This window comes from Aquarana catesbeiana, linkage group LG02, assembly GCF_042186555.1.
Source record: "Aquarana catesbeiana isolate 2022-GZ linkage group LG02, ASM4218655v1, whole genome shotgun sequence".
NCBI lineage: Eukaryota > Metazoa > Chordata > Amphibia > Anura > Ranidae > Aquarana > Aquarana catesbeiana.
The window spans coordinates 1,764,749-1,787,791 of NC_133325.1; the positions used below are offsets into that span (position 1 = coordinate 1,764,749).

The 23,043-nt window shown below is 45.6% G+C and overlaps 1 protein-coding gene across 1 annotated transcript in view; it reads right to left on the reverse strand.

The window, feature by feature from the left end:
* The window catches only part of LOC141130062 (uncharacterized), a 162,696-nt gene that overhangs the window by 12,521 nt on the left and 127,132 nt on the right, over positions 1 to 23,043 (reverse strand). The window contains exon 7 of the mRNA XM_073618034.1: positions 18,314 to 19,696. Coding sequence (XP_073474135.1) covers positions 18,314 to 19,696 — 1,383 coding nt within the window. The remainder of the gene's footprint in view (positions 1 to 18,313; positions 19,697 to 23,043) is intronic.

The following is a 23,043-nucleotide window of genomic DNA, read 5'->3' on the forward strand; positions in this document are numbered from 1 at the left end:
CTCAAACATGCCATGGGAATATGTGAAATTACACCCCAAAATACATTCTGCTGCTTCTCCTGAGTACGGGGATACCACATGTGTGAGACTTTTTGGGAGCCTAGCCGCGTATGGGACCCCGAAAACCAAGCACCGCCTTCAGGCTTTCTAAGGGCGTAAATTTTTGATTTCACTCTTCACTGCCTATCACAGTCTCGGAGGCCATGGAATGCCCAGGTGGCACAAACCCCCCCCAAATGACCCCATTTTGGAAAGTAGACACCCAAAGCTATTTGCTGAGCGGTATAGTGAGTATTTTGCAGACCTCACTTTTTGTCACAAAGTTTTGAAAATTAAAAAAAGAAAAAAAAAATTTTTTTTTTTGTCTTTCTTCATTTTCAAAAACAAATGAGAGCTGCAAAATACTCACCATGCCTCTCAGCAAATAGCTTGGGGTGTCTACTTTCCAAAATGGGGTCATTTGGGGGGGGTTTGTGCCACCTGGGCATTCCATGACCTCCGAAACTGTGATAGGCAGTGAAGAGTGAAATCAAAAATGTACACCCTTAGAAATCCTGAAGGCGGTGATTGGTTTTCGGGGTCCCGTACGCGGCTAGGCTCCTAAAAAGTCCCACACATGTGGTATCCCCATACTCAGGAGAAGCAGCAGAATGTATTTTGGGGTGCAATTCCACATATGCCCATGACCTGTGTGAGCAATATATCATTTAGTGACAACTTTGTGCAAAAAAAAAAAAATAAATAAATAAATTGTCACTTTCCCGCAACTTGTGTCAAAATATAAAATATTCCATGGACTCAACATGCCTCTCAGCAAATAGCTTGGGGTGTCTACTTTCCAAAATGGGGTCATTTGGGGGGGGGTTGTGCCATCTGGGCATTTTATGGCCTTCAAAACTGTGATAGGTAGTGAGGAGTAAAATCAAAAATGTACGCCCTTAGAAATCCTGAAGGCGGTGATTGGTTTTCGGGGCCCCGTATGCGGCTAGGCTCCCAAAAAGTCCCACACATGTGGTATCCCCATACTCAGGAGAAGCAGCTAAATGTATTTTGGGGTGCAATTCCACATATGCCCATGGCCTGTGTGAGCAATATATCATTTAGTGACAACTTTTTGTAATTTTTTTTTTTTTTTTTTTTTTTTGTCATTATTCAATCACTTGGGACAAAAAAAATGAATATTCAATGGGCTCAACATGCCTATCAGCAATTTCCTTGGGGTGTCTACTTTCCAAAATGGGGTCATTTGTGGGGGTTTTGTACTGCCCTGCCATTTTAGCACCTCAAGAAACGACATAGGCAGTCATAAATTAAAGGCTGTGTAAATTCCAGAAAATGTACCCTAGATTGTAGGCGCTATAACTTTTGCGCAAACCAATAAATATACACTTATTGACATTTTTTTTACCAAAGACATGTGGCCAAATACATTTTGGCCTAAATGTATGACTAAAATTGAGTTTATTGGATTTTTTTTAGAACAAAAAGTAGAAAATATCATTTTTTTTCAAAATTTTCGGTCTTTTTCCGTGTATAGCGCAAAAAATAAAAACGGCAGAGGTGATCAAATACCATCAAAAGAAAGCTCTATTTGTGGGAAGAAAAGGACGCAAATTTCGTTTGGTTACAGCATTGCATGACCGCGCAATTAGCAGTTAAAGCGACGCAGTGCCAATTTGTAAAAAGTGCTCTGGTCAGGAAGGGGGTAAATCCTTCCGGGGCTGAAGTGGTTAATGTTGAATGGGACATTAATTCCTTTATTAATCAGGCGTGAGTTAGACTTAATCTCTCTATGTTTTTTTAATTTAATTAATCTTAATATGTATGCTAATTTGATAAGAGATGACTTCGGTATTTTTATGTAGCGTTATGGTACTTTTGGACTCTTTCTAATTGCATTCATGCTAATATACTGTGCATGCCATTTTACCATTCTTTGTTGTACATAATATTGGTCTGATGCCCCCTATTGGCAGTGTCCGGTAGGTTTTTTATCTGAATCTATTATTTAGATTATAAGTTAAGGTATTGTTGTTCTATGATTTATATTTTGAACAACTGGTTTTAACTTGATTGATTTTTTAAGAATATTTTTTAAATATGATTTAAGGTGCCCATAAGTTCCCATAATTTCAGCACTATATCCATCTTTGCTGACATTTTTTTGTCCCTTCCGCCCCTCTAATAGGAGGTTGGGATCCACTTCCTGTGTTTTGGTTATTGTGCTGGATGTAGTTAATCCTGTTGAGAACGAGGCTTGGTTAAAGGCCTGGAGTGCACCGCCATCGCTATCCGATCATGCACGTGACGTCATCGCGTCACTCGACGGCTGATCGAAAACGAGGCTTGGATAATACCATTGGAGCGCATGGATGTTAACTATGGGCATGATGTCATCACGCCACCGTGCTCTAACGTGGCTCAACACTGAGTGTGGAGCGCAGCTGTAATGAGGCGCCCCCACCTATTGGATAGAGCGATTGAAAATGAGGATTGGTTACGGATCTAACCATCCGGACCAAAGCCAATTTATACAATAATAGACATTAGCCTTGTGGTTCGGATCTCACACTAGTTTATATGATTTTGGTATCTAATCTATAGATGTGTGGCTTTTAGAACTTTTCTATATGCCCCCCTGACCGGAAATGGGGTCATCCTAATCACTTCCGGTTTTCGGACACTTCCAGTAGGGGGTCATTTTTGTCTATAAATAGAGCGGTGGGGTGAGAGGGTTCCACACCCCAGAAGACGACCTTTTGAGTTGAAACATGTCGGGTGGACCCCTCACAACTACCGCTACACGATATTACATGCTTGTTTGATCTGCAAAATATGTGAGTTTGTTTTTTATTGCTATTTTTAATAAATCCAAGTTAATACGTTATTACACTATGTGAGTGTTTTTCATCTCTCACATGTTATATGAATCTCTCGCTTGGCTTATGGTGGTGTGATTATTATTGAGGAAGTCGTGCTGATTACTCCCCCCCCTTCCCTCCGTTGGTGCGGTGATGACATCTGACCAGACAATACATCTAGACCAATTGGTCATCAAGCCTTTTTGACCTGTTTTGGCATATGCTATTTCAGGCCACTACCTCTGGTAAGCCTCCATATCTTCTGGTGATGTTCCTGGCACCGTTTTCAAATTTCTGTGCACCTCTGGTCGTTTATGGTCCATTCATCTACCAGGCTACCGGGTTTAATTGATCTTCCTGCACGTACAAGAAAAGCAACTGCATACTACTTACACACTGTTATCACAGATTTTTCTTCTTGGTGTTATGGACTCTATATTTGATTTTGTCTTTTGATGTTTAATCTATTTAAACACATATATATAATATTTTTTCACCAGTCACTGTCACAAGTGTTCACGTGAGATTTTCATTATTTGATGATATTCAACTGTATTATTTTTACATGTTTGTTCAATAAAATGTATATTTTTTATATTAACCGTTGTCGGTATTGCTCACCTCTAAACAGATACACTATCCCCCTTTAAAATCCCACTATTCTTCAGAGCGAGCTATGTCTCCCTCTTCACATTTTCCTATCCATATTAGGGACTGGGAGTAATGTTTCTGTTTCTGGAAATTGTCCAACTATTTATATACATGCAATGCATTCTATATAGGGAAAACCAGACAGCATATCTATAGTATGCAAATTGGTAATCAATTTTTGCCACTCGGTAGACATATGGTGTCCAAACATGGCTACCAGATGCCCAAATTGTCCTTCATCGCCCTTCACCGAATACACATTCCGGTCAGGGGCGACGATTGGAAGTCCCTCCTTCAGCGGGAGCAGAGGTGGATATTCAGGCTGCAGGTAACAGTTTGTCCAGGCCTGAATGAGTCTCTTTTGCCCCGTTTCTGAAGGGTTTTGAATCAGGTAAAACACAGTAATTCTCCTTATATATCTATATTAGTATAATCAGGCCCAGTGCTTTATTGGAATATTTCAGTGCCATTTAGGAGTTTTCTTGTATTCTTTTTAAACGTTGATTGTATAACATTCTCATGTATACTGTTTATTAAGGTTTTATTGTTCAAGTGTAATTTGGGCTTGTTACATTCATACAATCTTTTTAATTTATTGCTTCTGGCATTGCAGGTCCTTACTGTGCGGCTTGTGCTTCTGGCGACTGCACTCCTGGGGTTTTCCCTCCTTCTTTCTGGCCAATAGGGGCCTCACAGCAGGCAGGGGGAATGACGGTGTCAGGAAAGGATTCATCCGCTGGTAAGATATATCGTTTGGCATGCAGTACTGGGGTCCACCAGCAGGTGTCTCCTGGCAGTGTTGAACTGTCGGGAGAATATTTCCCTGCTGGTGTCATTTCATCTTTTGGCCGCAGTACTGACGTCCACCAGCGGATGGATCCTGGCAGTATGGAGCAGACAACACTCCCTGCGCTCAGGTGTGACTTGAAGTCAATCACAGTCAGTCCTATAAATAACCGGCAAGCCCTCATATGCTTGGCTTGGTATCTCTCTCCTTGAGCCCTGACCTTGTTCGCCTGTTACCCGATCCTGAGCCTGCATCTGACCTTGTGCCCGAGCTTATCCTGACCCGATCCCTTCTGTGTTCCTGTACCCTTCAGCCCGATCCATCTCCTCTCTGTCCTGTTGGTTCCCTGTCCCTCATTTACTGATCTTCCTGTGTATGACCTTGGCTTGGCTAAACGTTTATGTCTCTGGTATATCCCTTGTTCTTGCTGACCTGCTGTGTATGACCCTGGCCTGGCTGACATCTGTGATTCCGGTATTGCCCCTTGCTGTAGATATTGTTGTTTGTAGTGGGTTTGTTGTGTTGGTGTTGCACTGTTTGTATTTCCTGAATTATCACCTATTTTAATAAATATCACTATTCACTTACATGTGTTTTGGGTTATCTCTGTGCAGTCCACACAGTCTGGTCTACTAGTCTCCTGACAGTATACCAAGGCATCCCTGACCAGATGTGGCTGCATTGAGAAACCATCCTGGTTAGGTCTGCTAATATGGATTGCAATGAAATAATTTATTATTCTCTGCTAGCAGAAGAGGATGGTGAATATTGTGGCCAGATTTTAAAAAGGTGGACTAGTGACCAGCTGATGGAAACTATCCGATTAGCTCATTCCCTAGTGGATCAGGGGTGTATGTCATTTGAAGATGCTCAGCCCCTGATCCAGTTATGTGCTAAACTAGCCCTTTCATGCATTCCCGAAGGAAGCAATGATTTTTCTCCCCCCTTCAATTATGGCCAAGTTGAATCCCTGATTTGGTTGTTAGAGGATGATCCAGCCTATTTCATGGAACACTATTCCTCCTGTTCACAGCAGGTGTTGTCTAGTTGCATCCAGTCAGTGCAATCCTTGATTAGTCAGGCTGTGTGCGAATCAGCGTTTGTTCAACCTGTGCTGCAGGCATGGTCAGATCTCCTGTCTTTAGCTAAGCCACAATATTCCAGCCCTACCATTAATCACCTGCCTTCCCAAAAATCTATCTCCCCGTCGCCTATGGTAACCTCAGCTACAGCCCAGTTTACTCAACCCCCTACCAAATACTACCACCCAGTCTCCAAGTGTAGCACCTATCCCGCCTTCAATCCACCTGTCTCTTCTCCTCCACCTGTAACAGTCCCACAAAACCCCTCTCTAGCTACAGTTCCTTGGTCTTCCTTCGATCCAGCTACTTTCTTTTCTTACAGCCCTGCACCTACATACAAAACTGCACGGGCTAAACCAAAAAATAAACAAATTCTTTCCTACCCACACGATCCTGCCAGTAACCCAACTTGCTTCCACACCAACTAACCCACCTGATTCTGCCAAACCTCTGCCTGCTACCCAGTCTGACGTTCCAGTGCCTGCTACCCAGTCTGACATTCCAGTGCCTGCTACCCGGTCTGACGTTCCAGTGCCTGCTACCCGGTATGACGTTCCAGTGCCTGCTACCCGGTCTGACGTTCCAGTGCCTGCTACCCGGCCTGACGTTCCAGTGCCTGCTACCCGGCCTGACGTTCCAGTGCCTGCTACACGGCCTGACGTTCCAGTGCCTGCTACCCGGCCTGACGTTCCAGTGCCTGCTACCCGGCCTGACGTTCCAGTGCCTGCTACCCGGCCTGACGTTCCAGTGCCTGCTACCCGGCCTGACGGTCCAGTGCCTGCTACCCGGCCTGACGGTCCAGTGCCTGCTACCCAGCCTGACGGTCCAGTGCCTGCTACCCGGCCTGACGTTCCAGTGCCTGCTACCCGGCCTGACGGTCCAGTGCCTGCTACCCGGCCTGACGGTCCAGTGCCTGCTACCCAGCCTGACGGTCCAGTGCCTGCTACCCAGCCTGACGGTCCAGTGCCTGCTACCCAGCCTGACGGTCCAGTGCCTGCTACCCAGCCTGACGGTCCAGTGCCTGCTGACCGGTCTGATGACCTTGTGTCCATGTTCCAGCCTAAAGTTTTGCTACCAGTGTTCCAGTCTGACGCTTCAGTGACTACTGTCCAGTCCGATGTACCTATTGTTCAGCCTGGTATGCCAGCACCTGCTGTTCTGCCCGATGTGCCAGCGCCTGTGTCTGCTGCCCAGTCTAAAGTTCCAGTACCCAATGCCTGGTCTGATGTCTCAGGGCCGGCTTTCCAGTCCGCTTTCCAGCCTGATGTGCCAGTGTCTGCTACTCAGCCAGTTGTGCCAATGCCTGTGTCCGCTGCCCAGTTTGAGGTCCCAGTGCCTGCTGCTCAGCCTGAAATCCCAGTGTCCATGTTCCAGTCTGACGCTCCAGCGACTACTGACCAGTCCGATGTACCTGTTCAGCCTGTTGCGCCAGTACCTGCTGTTCTGCCTGATGTGCCAGCGCCTGTCTTTGCTGTCCAGCCTGAAGTTCCAGCACCTGCTGCCCGGTCTGATGTCTCGGTACCCACTTTCCAGCCTGATGTGCCCACTGTTCAGCCTGATGAGCCTACTTTCCGGTCTGATGTGCCCATCCTCCAGCCTGATATCCTGGTACCTGTCTTCCAGCCTGATGTCGTGATGTTAGTATCTCAGCCTGAGGTTTCGGTGCCCGTGTCTCTGCCTGAAGTTTCGGTGCCCGTGTTTCAGCCTGGAGTTTCGGTGCCTGTGTCTCAGCCTGCTGAATCGGCGTCCGTTACCCAGTCTGTTGAATCGGTGCCCGTTACCCGGTCTGCTGAACTGGTGCCCGTTACCCAGTCTGCTAAACCGAAGTCCGTCACTTTGCCTGTCAAGCCAGTATCCGTTATCCGGCTTGCCGAACCAGTGCCCGGTGTCCAGCTCGCTGAGTCGGGGCCTGTTACCTAGCCCACTGGGCCGGGGTCCGTTACCCAGCTTGCTGAGTCAGTGCCTGTAATCCGGCCTGCCCTTACGGTGCTCGCTGTTCGGCCTAATGTTCTGGAGCCTGCTGTCCAGCTCGATGACCCGGAGCCTGCTGCCCAGCTCGATGACCCGGAGCCTGCTGCCCAGCTCGATGACCCGGAGCCTGCTGCCCAGCTCGATGACCCGGAGCCTGCTGCCCAGCTCGATGACCCGGAGCCTGCTGCCCAGCTCGATGACCCGGAGCCTGCTGCCCAGCTCGATGACCCGGAGCCGGCTGCCCAGCTCGATAACCCGTAGCCGGCTGCCCAGCTTGATGACCCGGAGCCTGCTGCCCAGCTCGGTTTGTTCCTGTCCGCTGCCCAGCTCAATGACTCTGATGTGCCAGCTGTCTGCCTGGATGGGCCTGATGACCAGCCTTCTTCCACCATTCTGCCTGATGCCATAGACTATGGACAATTAAGACTAGTTGGAGATTCCGGAGGCCGCTCCTTTAGGGGGGGTACTGTCAGGAAAGGATTCATCCGCTGGTAAGATATATCGTTTGGCATGCAGTACTGGGGTCCACCAGCAGGTGTCTCCTGGCAGTGTTGAACTGTCGGGAGAATATTTCCCTGCTGGTGTCATTTCATCTTTTGGCCGCAGTACTGACGTCCACCAGCGGATGGATCCTGGCAGTATGGAGCAGACAACACTCCCTGCGCTCAGGTGTGACTTGAAGTCAATCACAGTCAGTCCTATAAATACCCGGCAAGCCCTCATATGCTTGCCTTGGTATCTCTCTCTTTGAGCCCTGACCTTGTTCACCTGTTACCCGATCCTGAGCCTGCATCTGACCTTGTGGTTCCCCTGTCCCTCATTTACCGATCTTCCTGTGTATGACCTTGGCTTGGCTAAACGTTTATGTCTCTGGTATATCCCTTGTTCTTGCTGACCTGCTGTGTATGACCCTGGCCTGGCTGACATCTGTGATTCCGGTATTGCCCCTTGCTGTAGATATTGTTGTTTGTGGTGGGTTTGTTGTGTTGGTGTTGCACTGTTTGTATTTCCTGAATTATCACCTATTTTAATAAATATCACTATTCACTTACATGTGTTTTGGGTTATCTCTGTGCAGTCCACACAGTCTGGTCTACTAGTCTCCTGACAGATGGCACCAGTTGCCAATCTTTGTATCCCTTTTGTTTTTGTGTTCCCAATGGCGGCCTTCTTTTTGCTGGGCGCCGGAGAGAGCACTTCCCTGCCGGCGGCATCCTGGGATCACTCTGGGCGTCCTTTGGCATGCTGCGCATGCGCGAGCTGAGTCTCAATGTTCGCAGCATATTATGACGTCACACGCATTGCGGAGGAAGTGACAGTGGCGGGTTTTCCCTTTCCAGGACGCTGGGGAGACCACGTGGGGGCCGCCCATGATGGCGGCTCTGTCCCCTATTACTTCCCATAGGAGGGGGGGGTGGGTTGGATGGTTGGGAGGGGGGCGGTGCTCTAGGTCTAGGATCTCATTCCCTCCTCCTTCTAGACCAATATATATAAGCTCAGGGGCACCCAGGACCTTTCTCAGATCCCAGGCAGCGACGACCAGGAACAGACTCACATTCCTAATTGTGCTAAAAGTAAGTAATGCCCTTCATATCGATGGGTAGGCACTGAACTTTTGAGCACGTCTAATAGATTTACCCATAATTACTATATATCATCTGTTCTCTAGGTCCCTAAAATCGTTGGTCTATCCTATATTATGCAGGATGTGCGGCTTTTATGCCCTGCTACCTGCATGCTACTATTGATGAATTAATAGTACTACCCTCCTCTATTAGGTAATCCTCCTTTGCTCTTCTCCATTTTCCCTTTCCCATCCATACATCCCGGTTTTTCTCCATTTTTGGGGCGCTCTTTCTCACTTTCTTTCACTGTAGTCGCTCTCCATTTTTTTTCTCACATTTCATAGTTTTTGCACTGTTTGGTTTGCCCTTGTGTGGTTTTGTTTCGTTCGCTCACCTTTTTCACTTTCACCATGGGTTTTTTCCATCTACTTCAGAACTGGCAAGATCCAGCTCTGTCCTAATTCATTTTTTTTTTTCACACCTTACCCACCCCTTCCCCTTGCCTCTCTCTTCCGTCACTTATATTCGCCCTTCTCACATTTTATTCCGTCATTTTTTATAGTCATTCACTTTCACCTTTACTCTTTGTCCAGGATAAGTGATACCTTTTCTAATTCATGATTATTATTATTATATAATTCCACAGTGGCCCTGGGGATTGATTTTTGGGGTCTTGTTCCTGGTTCCCGGCCCCACCTCGCTCTCCCCCCCCCCCCTTGGTGGGGCAGCCTCGTGTGGGCCCTTTCATTGGCTTTTTGGATGGCTTGCTTCTGTGTGGTCGTCCGGGGGGTTCTGGTCGTACAGCCAGGATCTTCGAGCAATCTCTGGGCACAGTACCTAGGAGGCGACCTTTACAGCCGTCAGTGGTAAATAGGATCTTATAACTGCACTTGGTGTGTTAATATCATTTTTATTTAAATGTATGCATTTTTACAATCCATTCTTTTTGTAGAGTTCTTTTACTCCTTTCCCTCAGAAGAAGACCTCTACTGTTAATGGTCGAAATGCGTCGGGGTTCACCAGTATGACTGTATATACCTATATCATGCTATGTTGTTTATGTACCTGTACGGTTGTATCACCATGATGTATGTGCAATGGCCTCATCCACAGAGCTCGTGTTTTAACATTTTTTCATGCAATTGTATGATAATACTTTTTCAATAAAATTTATTTCAATTTCAATTTGAATTTTTGTCTGCAACACAAAACCCCATGGGGACATTTCTTTCCAATCTAATTTTTTATCCTCCACTTTATTGGCTCCCTTTGAAGGACTCCTTTGCCTCCCCTCCAACACTATATTTACCAAAAGTATTGGGACACCTGCCTTTACACACACATGAACTTTAATGGCATCCCAGTCTTAGTCCGGAGGGTTCAATATAGAGTTGGCCCACCCTTTACAGCTATAACAGCTTCAATTCTTCTGGGAAGGCTGTCCACAAGGAGTGTGTCTATGGGAATGTTTGACCATTCTTCCAGAAGCGCATTTGTGAGGTCATTCACTGATGTTGGATGAGAAGGCCTGGCTCGCAGTTCCCTGCTCAAATTCATCCCAAAAGTGTTCCATCGGGTTGAGGTCAGAAATCTGTGCAGGCTAGTCAAGTTCCTCCACCTCAAACTCACTCATTCATGTCTTTATGGACCTTGTTTGTGCACTGGTCCCAATCATTTGGTGGAGGTGGGATTATGGTGTCGGGGTTGTTTTTCAGGGGTTGGACTTGGCCCCTTAGTTCCAGTGAAGGGAACTCTTAAGGCGTCAGCATACCAAGACATTTTGGACAATTTCATGCTCCCAACTTTGTGGGAACAGTTTGGGGACGGCCCCTTCCTGTTCCAACATGACTGCCCACCAGTGCACAAAGCAAGGTCCATAAAGACATCCATTACCCCTGATTGGAGATCTCATTGGCACCTAAATGATTTGTTGCTCAGATTTGAACCTACTAAATCTCTTATGGGAAGCACATAAATCAGTCATTAGGGGCCTCCACATTCAAGAAGCATCCAACATCATGAAAGTTCATTTATCATCCCAACTCATTCTCCAACTCCAGATCTCAGAAACTAGATTGCAGGCCCGTCCGGCACTCCTTACATTATAGAAGATTGTATATAGCTAAAGTATGTCGATCTAAGTAAATTTAAAAAACACATTTACCGTGATATTTCTATGACAAAAGTAACATAGTTACATAGTAGGTGAGGTTGAAAAAAGACACAAGTCCATCAAGTCCAACCTATGTGTGTGATTATGTGTCAGTATTACATTACATATCCCTGTATGTTGTGGTCATTCAGGTGCTTATCTAATAGTTTTTTGAAACCATCAATGCTCCCCGCTGAGACCACCGCCTGTGGAAGGGAATTCCACAGCCTTGCCGCTCTTACAGTAAAGAACCCTCTACATAGTTTGAAGTTAAACCTCTTTTCTTCTAATTTTAATGAGTGGCCACGAGTCTTGTTGAACTCCCTTCCATGAAAACGTTTTATTCCTATTGTTGGTTAACAATTCCGGTATTTATGTATTGTAGGGTCACCAGTCCGGTATTTAGACATTGAAATCATATCCCCTCTCAAGCGTCTCTTCTCCAGAGAGAATAAGTTCAGCGCTCACAACCTTTCCTCATAACTAAGATCCTCCAGACCCTTTATTAGCTTTGTTGCCCTTCTTTGTACTCGCTCCATTTCCAGTACATCCCTCCTGAGGACTGGTGCCCAGAACTGTAACAGAGTGAACTCGCTTTAAACGAAACGACTCAAAGACAAAACCCGCCAGGTCACACCACACACCATTAGGGATCATACTGGTTCCTCTCGAGTTCTCCTGTTTACAGAGCTGATCGAAAGTGAAAGTGATTGAAAATTCCAAATTTTGAGTTGTCAACAGAACAGGAATAGAGGGGGAATCTTCCAATAGGGACACTAGTTCTGGTGACACGCCGGGATTCCCTCACTTTGCAGGTATTTCCTCTCACTTCCTGTATTGGCGATGGAACAGGAAGTGAAGGGAAATCACCTCAATAGGACACTGAGGACAAAAATTAAAAAATAACTGACAGGGGTTATAACCCTTCCTTACTTTATCCAAAATTTAGAAAAAAAAGTTTTTGACCCTTCTATCATACATGCAAACATCTACATTTTTTTGCTAGAAAATGGCTTAGAACCTGCAAACATTATATATTTTTAAAGAAGAGACCATAGAGAATAAAATGGTGGGTTTTGCATATTTTTATGTCACGCGATATTTGAGCAGTTTTTTTTCAATCGCGTTTTATTTGGAACAAATACACTTTAATGAGTTTTAGTGCAGACAAACACAAAATAATTCCCACATTTCTGGTAAAATACAATAAATGATGTTAAGCTGAGTAAATAGATACCTAACATGTCAGGTTTTATAATTGCACACGCCCATGGAACTGCGCCAAACTGCAGTACCTAAAAATCTCCATAGGAGGCACATTAAAAGCCTTCAGAGGTCACCAGCTTAGAGTTGCACAGGAGGTCTGGAGGGAAATTTATTGCTCCGGCTCTGATGTTCGTGGTGATATCTCACATGTGTGGTGCGATCGCCGTTCACATGAGAAAAGAGGGCGGGGATGCTTTCATCTTTTTAAAATTATTTTATTTATAACTTTTTTGGCCCAAAATCTGCATTTTTTCACTTGTAAAGCAGAACTCCGGGAAAACATTTTTTCATGTTCTCGTTGTTGATCTCCTACCTTTGCCAACTATTATTATTATTATTATTATTATTATTATACGAGATTTATATAGCGCCAACAGTTTACGCAGCGCTTTACAATGTATAAGGGGGACAACACAATTACAGTACAGTTCAATACAAAGGTACAGGAGGGCCCGGCTCGTAGAGCTTACATTCTAAAGGGAGGGGGAGGTGGTACAAAAGGTAATAGCTGCAAAGAATGATTTGATGGGGGTGGCTCAGGGACAGTTATGTGGGTGTGGGATAGGCTTCCCTGAATAAGTGAGTTTTCAGGGATCTCCTAAAGGTGGACAGGGTAGGGGCTGATCGGACATACTGGGGCAGGGAATTCCAGAGGATGGGAGAGGCTCTGGAGAAGTCCTGAAGACGAGCATGGGAGGAGGTAACAAGAGATCTAGAGAGCAGGAGGTCCTGGGAGGAGCGGAAGGAACGATTTGGGTGATATCTGCAGATGAGGTTGGTGATGTAGATGGGGGCGATGTTGTGAATGGCCTTGTATGTTGTGGTTAGCATTTTGAATTTTACACGATGGGGTAGGGGAAGCCAGTGAAGGGATTGGCAGAGAGGAGCAGCAGTCACGGATCGATCAGTGAGGTGTATTAGTCTAGCAGCAGCATTCATAATAGACTGAAGGGGGGAGGAGCCTGCTTAAGGGTCGGCCATTAAGGAGAGAGTTGCAATAGTCGAGGCGGGAAATAATCAAGGAGTGAATAAGTTGCTTTGTGGTGTCATTAGTCAGGAAGGGTCGAATTCTGGAGATGTTGCGGAGGTTAAGGCGGCAGGATTTAGCCAGTGATTGGATATGGGGGCTGAAGGAGAGGCCAGAGTCAAGGATTACGCCCAGCACCTTGGCATGTGTGGAGGGACCAATGGTTGTGTTGTTGATATTAATGGTGAAATCACAGGAGGGGGACCGTGAAGGAGGAAATATAACAAGCTCAGTTTTAGAAAGATTAAGTTTGAGGAAGTGGTGTGACATCCATACCGATATGTCATTCAGCAAGTTTGAGATCCGTGAGGAGATAGTGGGGATGAGTTGAGGAGTGGAGAGATAGATCTGTGTGTCGTCAGCATAGAGATGGTATTGGAAGCCATCAACTGGCCCAGGGAAGAGGTATAGAGTGAGAAAAGGAGAGGCCCAAGGACGGAGCCTTGGGGTACCCCAACAGAAAGAGGAAGGGGAGCGGAGGAGATGGAGTTGTAAGTGACACTGAAAGTGCGCTGAGATAGGTAGGAGGAGAACCATGTTCTTCTGAGCTCTGTAGTTCCTCTGCAATAACCTGCTGATCTTGCTGATAAACCGTTATTGCCTGGTGATTTCCTGTTTGTAAGACCGCTGGCTGCTATTCCTCCTGTACTCCCAGCCAGCGGTCTTGTCACTGCCCACCTGTAGTTCTGTAAAGTGGGGAGAGGGACTTGTATTTCTGCCTGGCTCGCTGTAGTGGGTGGAGGGGGTCTCCCCGGTCTGTGCCGCCTATTAAGGTGGTGTCCTCCTCCTTTGCTCCCTGCTCCTCCCTGCTAGCACCGCCCCCCCCCATCACCACCGCCCGCCTGCCATCTCTGTCCAGTGCAGAGCGGGGAGAGTTACCACAGATCATCGGGATGATAGAGCAGATCTCGGGCTGACAGTTGTTGTTGGTGAAAACACCTCCCTGTACCGGCATTGGAACAGTGTGCTCTGCGCTGTCTATCACAGTGCTGGTACAGGGAGGCGGGGCTGTATGGCGAGCGGTGATTTCACCAACAACAAATGTCATCCTGAGATCCGCTCTGTCATCCCGATGATCTCTAACTATCCCTGCTCTGCACTGATGAGCACTGATATGCTGCACTGATAAGCTGCACTGATGGCCACTGATAAGCTGCACTGGTGAGACCGCACTGATGGGCACTGATAATCTGCACTGATGAGGCTGCACTGATGAGCACTGATAAGTTGCACTGATGAGCACTGATAAGCTGCACTGATGAGGCTGCACTGATAAGGCTGCACTGATGAGCACCGGTAAGCTTCACTGATTAGCACTGATACGCTGCACTAATAAGGCTGCACTGATGAGCACTGATAAGCTGCACTGATGAGCTGCACTGATAAGCAGTGGACACCATCCACTGCTTTACTGGCACCGTCCTCTGCCAAATATCTGTAGGAGGGGTTTCCACCATCCCTGCAAAGTTTAATTTTTTTACAGTATGTCTTATTTTCAGCTTGATGTGTATTATATGTGACGTTACATATCACAGAGACCGATATTGTGCTAATATTGAAGTTTATTGAGATTTTCATACATTAGAGGGTTCCACCATTATTGATTAGTAAATTAGAGCTGCACTTTTTTGTTTTTTTTTCTCATGGTGACATTTACTTGTATCACACACTGATGTAAAGCAGCATGTCCCGGCTCTCTCTGTGGTGCGGATAGGGATGTGCTCCTATACATCATACAAGCACTGATTACTGATAGAAAGATCTCAAAGCTGCATGAGGAGGAGGAATATTTCTAATACTGAATTACAGCAGAGTACAGAGTGTATAATATATCATTATGGGATGTGTGTACAGTTCAGTAATGATTACATAAATCATGTAAGGGAAATATGTTGCTGTGTCTGGAGAGGAGATCACAGACATGATTTACAGTTATAAGAATTTCCCCTCACTGTCTGTGTTGTGCTCAGCAGTGTGTCTACAGAATGAGGGGCGTGATTTATGGTGAAGTGGGCGTGTTCACATTTACATGTACAGGCCTCGTGTCCCCTCCCACAGTCACTGCAATTTGCAAAGCATGGTGGGAAATGTAGATTAATGACAGTGTAAAGAGAGGGGAGAGGATATGATGTCATCACTGTTCTAACAGATCCTCCCGGGCAGAATACAGGATACATTTTTTGAACTGCAGAGCTGAAAATTCAATTTGACTTTTCTCTTCAATGGTAAAGAATTTCACAAATGTAATAACTGTTTAGTGATTTGTATGTGGGGGGAGGGGGGTGTACTAATGGGGGATTTTTTTTGCCAATCCCGGAGTTCTGCTTTAAAAATACAAAAAGACCTCTGGCAGTAAAGGAGGTAAGGTGAGCTAGATGGGATCACTCTTCTGTGGTCACACTCTAAACATTAGAGCTCCCCCTAGCTGCAGCCTGGTAATAGCATTGCTAGGAGGTCTATTCATTGAGCTGCTCCATACTTCCCGTCTTTAACCACTTCCCACCCACCATATAGCAAAATGACAGCCAGGAAGTGGTTTCATTATCCTGACTGAGAGTCATGTGACATCCAGCAGGATAAGCCGCGACACACCGAATTCTGACACACCGTAAATCCGATCGAGGTAAAGAGCCTCTGATGGAGACTCTTTACCACGTGATCAGCTGTGTCCAATCACATCTAATCACAGTGTAAACAGGAAAAGCCGTGTATCGCACTGACAGGTGTGAGTAGAGGAGAGCCAATCGGCTGCTCTCCTAACAGGGGGGTCTGATTGATTATCAGTGCAGCCCCTCAAAGATGCCCACCCTGGACCACCAGGGATGCCCACCCATCGCCACCAAGTAAACCTACTAGAGCCCACCAGGGAAGGCAATCATTGCTCATTAGGGGTGGCACTCTGCGCCCATCAGTGATTCCTGCCAGCGCCTCTGATCAGTGCTGCCTATCCGTACCGCCCATCAGTGCCACCTCTACGTGCCCTCCAGTGCCACCTATCAGTGCTGTATATCAGTGCCACCTATCAGTGCTGTATATCAGTGCTGCATATAAGTGCCACCTCATCAGTGCCAATCAGTGAAAGAGAAAACATATTTATTTACAAACTTTTGTAACAGAAATGAAGAAAAACATTTTTTTTTATTTCAAAATCAATCGCTCTTTTTTTATTTGTAGTGCAAAAAATAAAAACTGCAGAAGTGATGAAATACCACCAATAGAAAGCTCTATTTGTGGGGGAAAATTTTTGTTTGGGTACAGTGTCACAGGACCGCGCAATTGTCATTGAAAATGTGAGAGCGCTGAAAGCTGAAAATTGGTCTGGGCAGGAAGGTGTATAAGTGTCCGGGATTGAAGTGGTTAAAAAAAAAAACATCTCCTGACATTTAGGGGTCTTCTAGTAAAATCAGCACACAGTACACACATTACACATTGTTAGGCACATAGGTATCCCTTTCATTGTCCCTAGATGTTATCCCCTTCCCAGCCAGTGTCATTAGTACAGTGACAGTGTGTAGTATTAGCACTGATATCTGTATTAGTGTCACTGGTGATGTCAGTGTCAGCTAGTCAGAGCAAAATATTACAGCGCACACATGCAAAAAAGACATTTACCTCCAGCAAGACTAGTTTAAAACACCTAGACAGTTTCAAAAAACATTATAAAAAAATATGGGGATTTGGTGACACCATATTGCTATATGGTGCTAAGCTCAGTTACTTGAGTGTCAGCTAGTCAGTTCCCACCCAGCGTCCGCCGCACTATCACAGTCCTACTATAAGTCACCGATCACCACCATTACCGGTATAATAAAAAATTCCAGTATATATCCCATACTTTGTAGATGCTATAAAACTTTCATACAAACCTACATATAAAATCTAAATAAATATATTAAAAATTATATATATATATATATATACACACACACACACACATATATATCTATATCGATAGATAGATAGATAGATAGATAGATAGATAGATAGATAGATAGATAGATAGATAGATAGATAGATAGATAGATAGATAGATAGATAGATATTTTTTTATGTAATTAAAAAAATGTTAAAAAGTTTTGCATAAAAAAGCAATTTCCAGCGCTATTTAGCACAGCCCTAAATTCAAAAAAATATCCTGGTCATAATGGGGGGGGGGACCTTCCAGAGCTGAAGACGTTAACAAAGTGATTTCCTATGATGTCAGCTCCCTCTAGTGGCCATAATGAAGTATTTTTCATAAAAGGCTTCACATCAGTAAAAATACAACAATACCGCACTGTGGTCACTAGAGGGAGCCAATGATCATAGGAAATCACTGTATGAGATAAAATATGGACAACATTCATCACAGCTGGGTGAATTCTTGTCATGTTCATTCAACAATTAAAAAAAAATGAGAACACTAAGTGATTGCAAAGCTTACATCACATATCAATGAAAGGCAATGACTCCATTTTTATATTTTAATCGTTTTTATTGGAAGTTCTCTTATTGAACAATCAGTTACAAATGACAAGTGACATTGTCCATCCTTGTTTAGATAGACATAGCACATTGACATGGAGTGATAAAACACAATATAAGTGGGATATTTGTGAGACAAGTCCTCCCTGTGTACGGGCCAATAATAAAGGACATCCAGGGACTCACACCCCCCTTCACACACTCATCACAAATATATCACCCTGCTTCTTATATGATGGAGATCAGCCATGGAGTATATCTGAGGTGTATATCAGGGTGTGCTTCTTCCCCACATGAGAGCTGTGATGTCCAGCAACATTCATATAGAAGACATTTCCCGCACTCAAGTCACTAATACACCTCGGGGGTTGTGTGGGATCCCTGATATACAGGAAGACCGGACTTCAGTGAGGAACAATTCCCTCACTCAGGACAGGAATACGGCTTCTCCCCCGTGTGAGATCTCTGATGTGTGGAAAGATAGGACTTCCTTGAAAAACATTTCCCGCACTCAGGACAGGAATACGGCTTTTCCCCCGTGTGAGATCGCTGATGTTTGTAAAGATTGGACTTGTCTGAAAAATATTTCCCGCACTCAGGACAGGAATACGGCTTTTCCCCCGTGTGAGATCTCTCATGTGTGGAAAGATTGCACTTGTCTGAAAAACATTTCCCGCACTCAGAACAGGAATACGGCTTATCCCCCGTGTGAGATCTCTGATGTGTGGAAAGATAGGACTTCCTTGAAAAACATTTCCCGCACTCAGAACAGGAATATGGCTTCTCCCCCGTGTGAGATCTCTGATGTGTGGAAAGATAGGACTTCCTTGAAAAACATTTCCCACACTCAGGACAGGAATATGGCTTTTCCCCCGTGTGAGATCGCTGATGTTTGTAAAGATTGGACTTGTCTGAAAAATATTTCCCACACTCAGGACAGGAATACGGCTTCTCCCCTGTGTGAGATCTCTGATGTGTGGAAAGTTCGGACTTCTGTGAAAAACATTTCCCGCACTCAGAACAGGAAAACGGCTTCTCCCCTGTGTGAGATCTCTGATGTGTGGAAAGTTCGGACTTCTGTGAAAAACATTTCCCGCACTCAGAACAGGAATATGGCTTCTCCCCCGTGTGAGATCTCTGATGTGTGGAAAGATTGGACTTGTCTGAAAAACATTTCCTGCACTCAGAACAGGAATACGGTTTTTCCCCCGTGTGAGATCTCTGATGTAAGGAAAGATGGTACTTCCTTGAAAAACATTTCCCGCACTCAGAACAGGAAAACGGCTTCTCCCCTGTGTGAGATCTCTGATGTGTGGAAAGTTCAGACTTCTGTGAAAAACATTTCCCGCACTCAGAACAGGAATATGGCTTCTCCCCCGTGTGAGATCTCTGATGTGTGGAAAGATCTGACTTCACTGAAAAACATTTCCCGCACTCAGAACAGGGATACTTCTTCTCCCCTGTGTGAGATCTCTGATGTGTGGAAAGATTGTACTTGCCTGAAAAACATTTCCCACACTCAGAACAGGAATACGGCTTCTCCCCCGTGTGAGATCTCTGATGTGTGGAAAGATGAGTCTTCTGTGAAAAACATTTCCCGCACACAGAACAGGAATACGGCTTCTCCCCCGTGTGAGATCTCTGATGTGTGGAAAGATGGGACTTGTCTGAAAAACATTTCCCGCACTCAGAGCAGGAATACGGCTTTTCCCCCGTGTGAGATCTCTGATGTTTTGAAAGATGAGTCTTCTGTGAAAAACATTTCCCACACTCAGGACAGGAATACGGCTTCTCTCCTGTATGACATCTTGTATGCTCATTAAGCTTTGATTTATAATGGAAACACTTCCCGCACTCAGTACAGGAAAACCTCTTATCTGTTGGAAGGACGGCACCGTCCCTCACAGTCTGAGGTTCCTCAGGATAAGAGGAAGATGATGGTCCATCTACACTGTGTGGTGCCGGATGGACATTTGAGGTAGTCGGGTTTTCTCCTGGACTATACTGTGTGATGTCCTCATCTTCTACTTTACAGTCTGGAGACAAAGTGAGACAATCCTCTGAGGTTTTCCTCATCTCCCGTCCATCTACTAAAATAGAAATACAAAGATTATTACTAGACATGAGCAGATTGGTTCCCCTAAACCAGGACTCCGCCCACATCAGACAGCTTTGTCTCTGAAGATCTTACAATTCCCCCCTCAAGGTAACTAGTAAATGGGTCCTCTGATCTCCTACCAGTTCATTTCTTTATTCATGGACCTTAGTCAGAGAGTGAGGACACAACGAGAACTGTCTTTTATAGGAGTGACAGTGATAAGGGGATTATAGGACGGGTGTCCCCACCCCCTCTATCACTCATTGCCATCTTCCCAACACAAGAAGTCCTGCACTCCCGGATTTAGTCATGAATAACAGCGGGGCTGAGCCCCACCAGAGGTCAGAGAGTGAGGATGGGGGGAGAACAACCAAGATGAAGACTGGACTGATCCTGAAGATCACCATCATTGGGTTATTGACTCCTCCCTCATTATCACTTTCTGTTTAAGGTTAAAAAGTTTATTATCAACATGTTTAAGTCTGTGCCCCAATCACATCATCAGATATAAAATCAAACCACTATAATCTGATTCCACCCTGAAATGAAATAAGTAATCAGGAAGCTGCTCACATAATACCCAGATATGAGGTATGACAGAATTCCTCCACAATATGCAGCGCTGGCCCTTTAAATCATATACAAAAAAGTTCCACATTACATTTCTGTAATGAGTCACAGATGATGTCATCAGGGGCCTGATCACTAATCCAATCCCTGATGTGATGATGTCAGCACGTTGGGCGGAGCATAACACTCTAACGTCATCACGCCCATTGCGGCGAGAGATGTTATAGATCTATACTATGTGGAGAGTTCTTCTTGTCTCGGGTCTGAGACTATACAGCGGGGTCAGCAACCTGTAGATCACGACTACGTGACTAGTAGATCTCGGTCTGGGATTGCTGACCTGCCGATGTCTCCTCTGTAGTGCCACCACCAGTGCCATGTGGAGTGATACCAACTGCACTCCACCTCTAATCCCGGCTAGTGGTCTCCAGAGTGGTGCCAGCAGCAGAAGGAAGAGATCTTCAGGTCAATGTGAAGCAATACACCGAGCATATTAGTATAGGGCTGCTTTCACAGTGATGTGCTGCGGTTTACCCACACCGTGGGTGCAGTGGAGTGTACCTGCAGCTTTCCTGGGGGTTTGCTGCACTTATCTATAGACTTCTTTGATATCCTGTGGGTTTGCTGCACTTAGCCATAGACTTCTATTATATCCTGCGGGTTTGCTGCACTTTCTGAATGCAGGAGATTTGATACACTTTCAGAAAGTGCCCCACACCTGCAGGATATAATAGAAGTCTATGGCAAAGTACAGCTAACCCAGGAAAGTTGCAGATGCACTGCGTTGCACCTGTGGTGCAGGTAAACTGCAGCACATCAGTGTGAAAGCAGCTCAGAACAGTAAGGGTTCATTTACATTTGTAGTTTGAGGGGTGGTAAAACCCCATAGTAAAAATGTGTTTTATCACCCCTGCCCCAACCACATCCCCTTTAGCTGCAGTGGCCAGGGGTGTACATGTCGTAGCCGCAGCAGGAGTTATATGCATTGTCATGGTTGGTGGGTGTCATGGTTGGTGGGTGTCATGGTTGGTGGATGTCATGGATGGTGGATGTCATGGATGGTGGATGTCATGGATGGTAGGTGTCATGGATGGTAGGTGTCATGGTTGGTGGGTGATATGGTTGGTGGGTGATATGGTTGGTGGGTGATATGGTTGGTGGGTGATATGGTTGGTGGGTGACATGGTTGATTGGTGTCATGGTTGGTGGGTGTCATGGTTGGTGGGCATCATGGTTGGTGGGTGTCATGGTTGGAATGGTTGGTGGGTAGGGATGAGCTTCGAGTTCGAGTCGAACTCATGTTCGACTCGAACATTGGCTGTTCGCAAGTTCACCGAACAGCGAACAATTTGGGGTGTTCGCGGCAAATTCGAATGCCGCGGAACACCCTTTAAAAGTCTATGGGAGAAATCAAAAGTGCTAATTTTAAAGGCTAATATGCAAGTTATTGTCATAAAAAGTGTTTGGGGACCTGGGTCCTGCCCCAGGGGACATGGATCAATGCAAAAAAAAGTTTTAAAAACGGCCGTTTTTTCAGGAGCAGTGATTTTAATAATACTTAAAGTCAATCAATAAAAGTGTAATATCCCTTTAAATTTCGTACCTGGGGGGTGTCTATAGTGTGCCTGTAAAGGGGCGCATGTTTCCTGTGTTTAGAACAGTCTGACAGCAAAATGACATTTTGAAGGAAAAAACTCATTTAAAACTACCCGCGGCTATTGCATTGCCGACAATACACATAGAAGTTCATTGATAAAAACGGCATGGGAATTCCCCAAAGGGGAACCCCGAACCAAAATTAAAAAAAAAAAATGACGTGGGGGTCCCCCTAAATTCCATACCAGGCCCTTCAGGTCTGGTATGGATATTAAGGGGAACCCCGGCCAAAATTTAAAAAAAAAAATGACGTGGGGTTCCCCCTAAATTCCATACCAGACCCTTCAGGTCTAGTATGGATTTTAAGGGGAACCCCGCGCCAAAAAAAAAAAAAAAAAACGGCGTGGGGTCCCCCCAAAAATCCATACCAGACCCTTATCCGAGCACGCAACCTGGCAGGCCGCAGGAAAAGAGGGGGGGACAAGAGTGCGGCCCCCCCTCCCTCCTGAACCGTACCAGGCCACATGCCCTCAACATTGGGAGGGTGCTTTGGGGTAGCCCCCCAAAACACCTTGTCCCCATGTTGATGAGGACAAGGGCCTCATCCCCACAACCCTGGCCGGTGGTTGTGGGGGTCTGCGGGCGGGGGGCTTATCGGAATCTGGAAGCCCCCTTTAACAAGGTGACCCCCAGATCCCGGCCCCCCCCCTGTGTGAAATGGTAAGGGGGTACATAAGTACCCCTACCATTTCACGAAAAAAGTGTCAAAAATGTTAAAAATGACAAGAGACAGTTTTTGACAATTCCTTTATTTAAATGCTTCTTCTTTCTTCTATCTTGCTTCATCTTCTGGTTCTTCTGGCTCTTCTGGTTCTTCTGGTTCTTCCTCCGGCGTTCTCGTCCAGCATCTCCTCCGCGGCGTCTTCTGTCTTCTTCTCCTCGGGCCGCTCCGC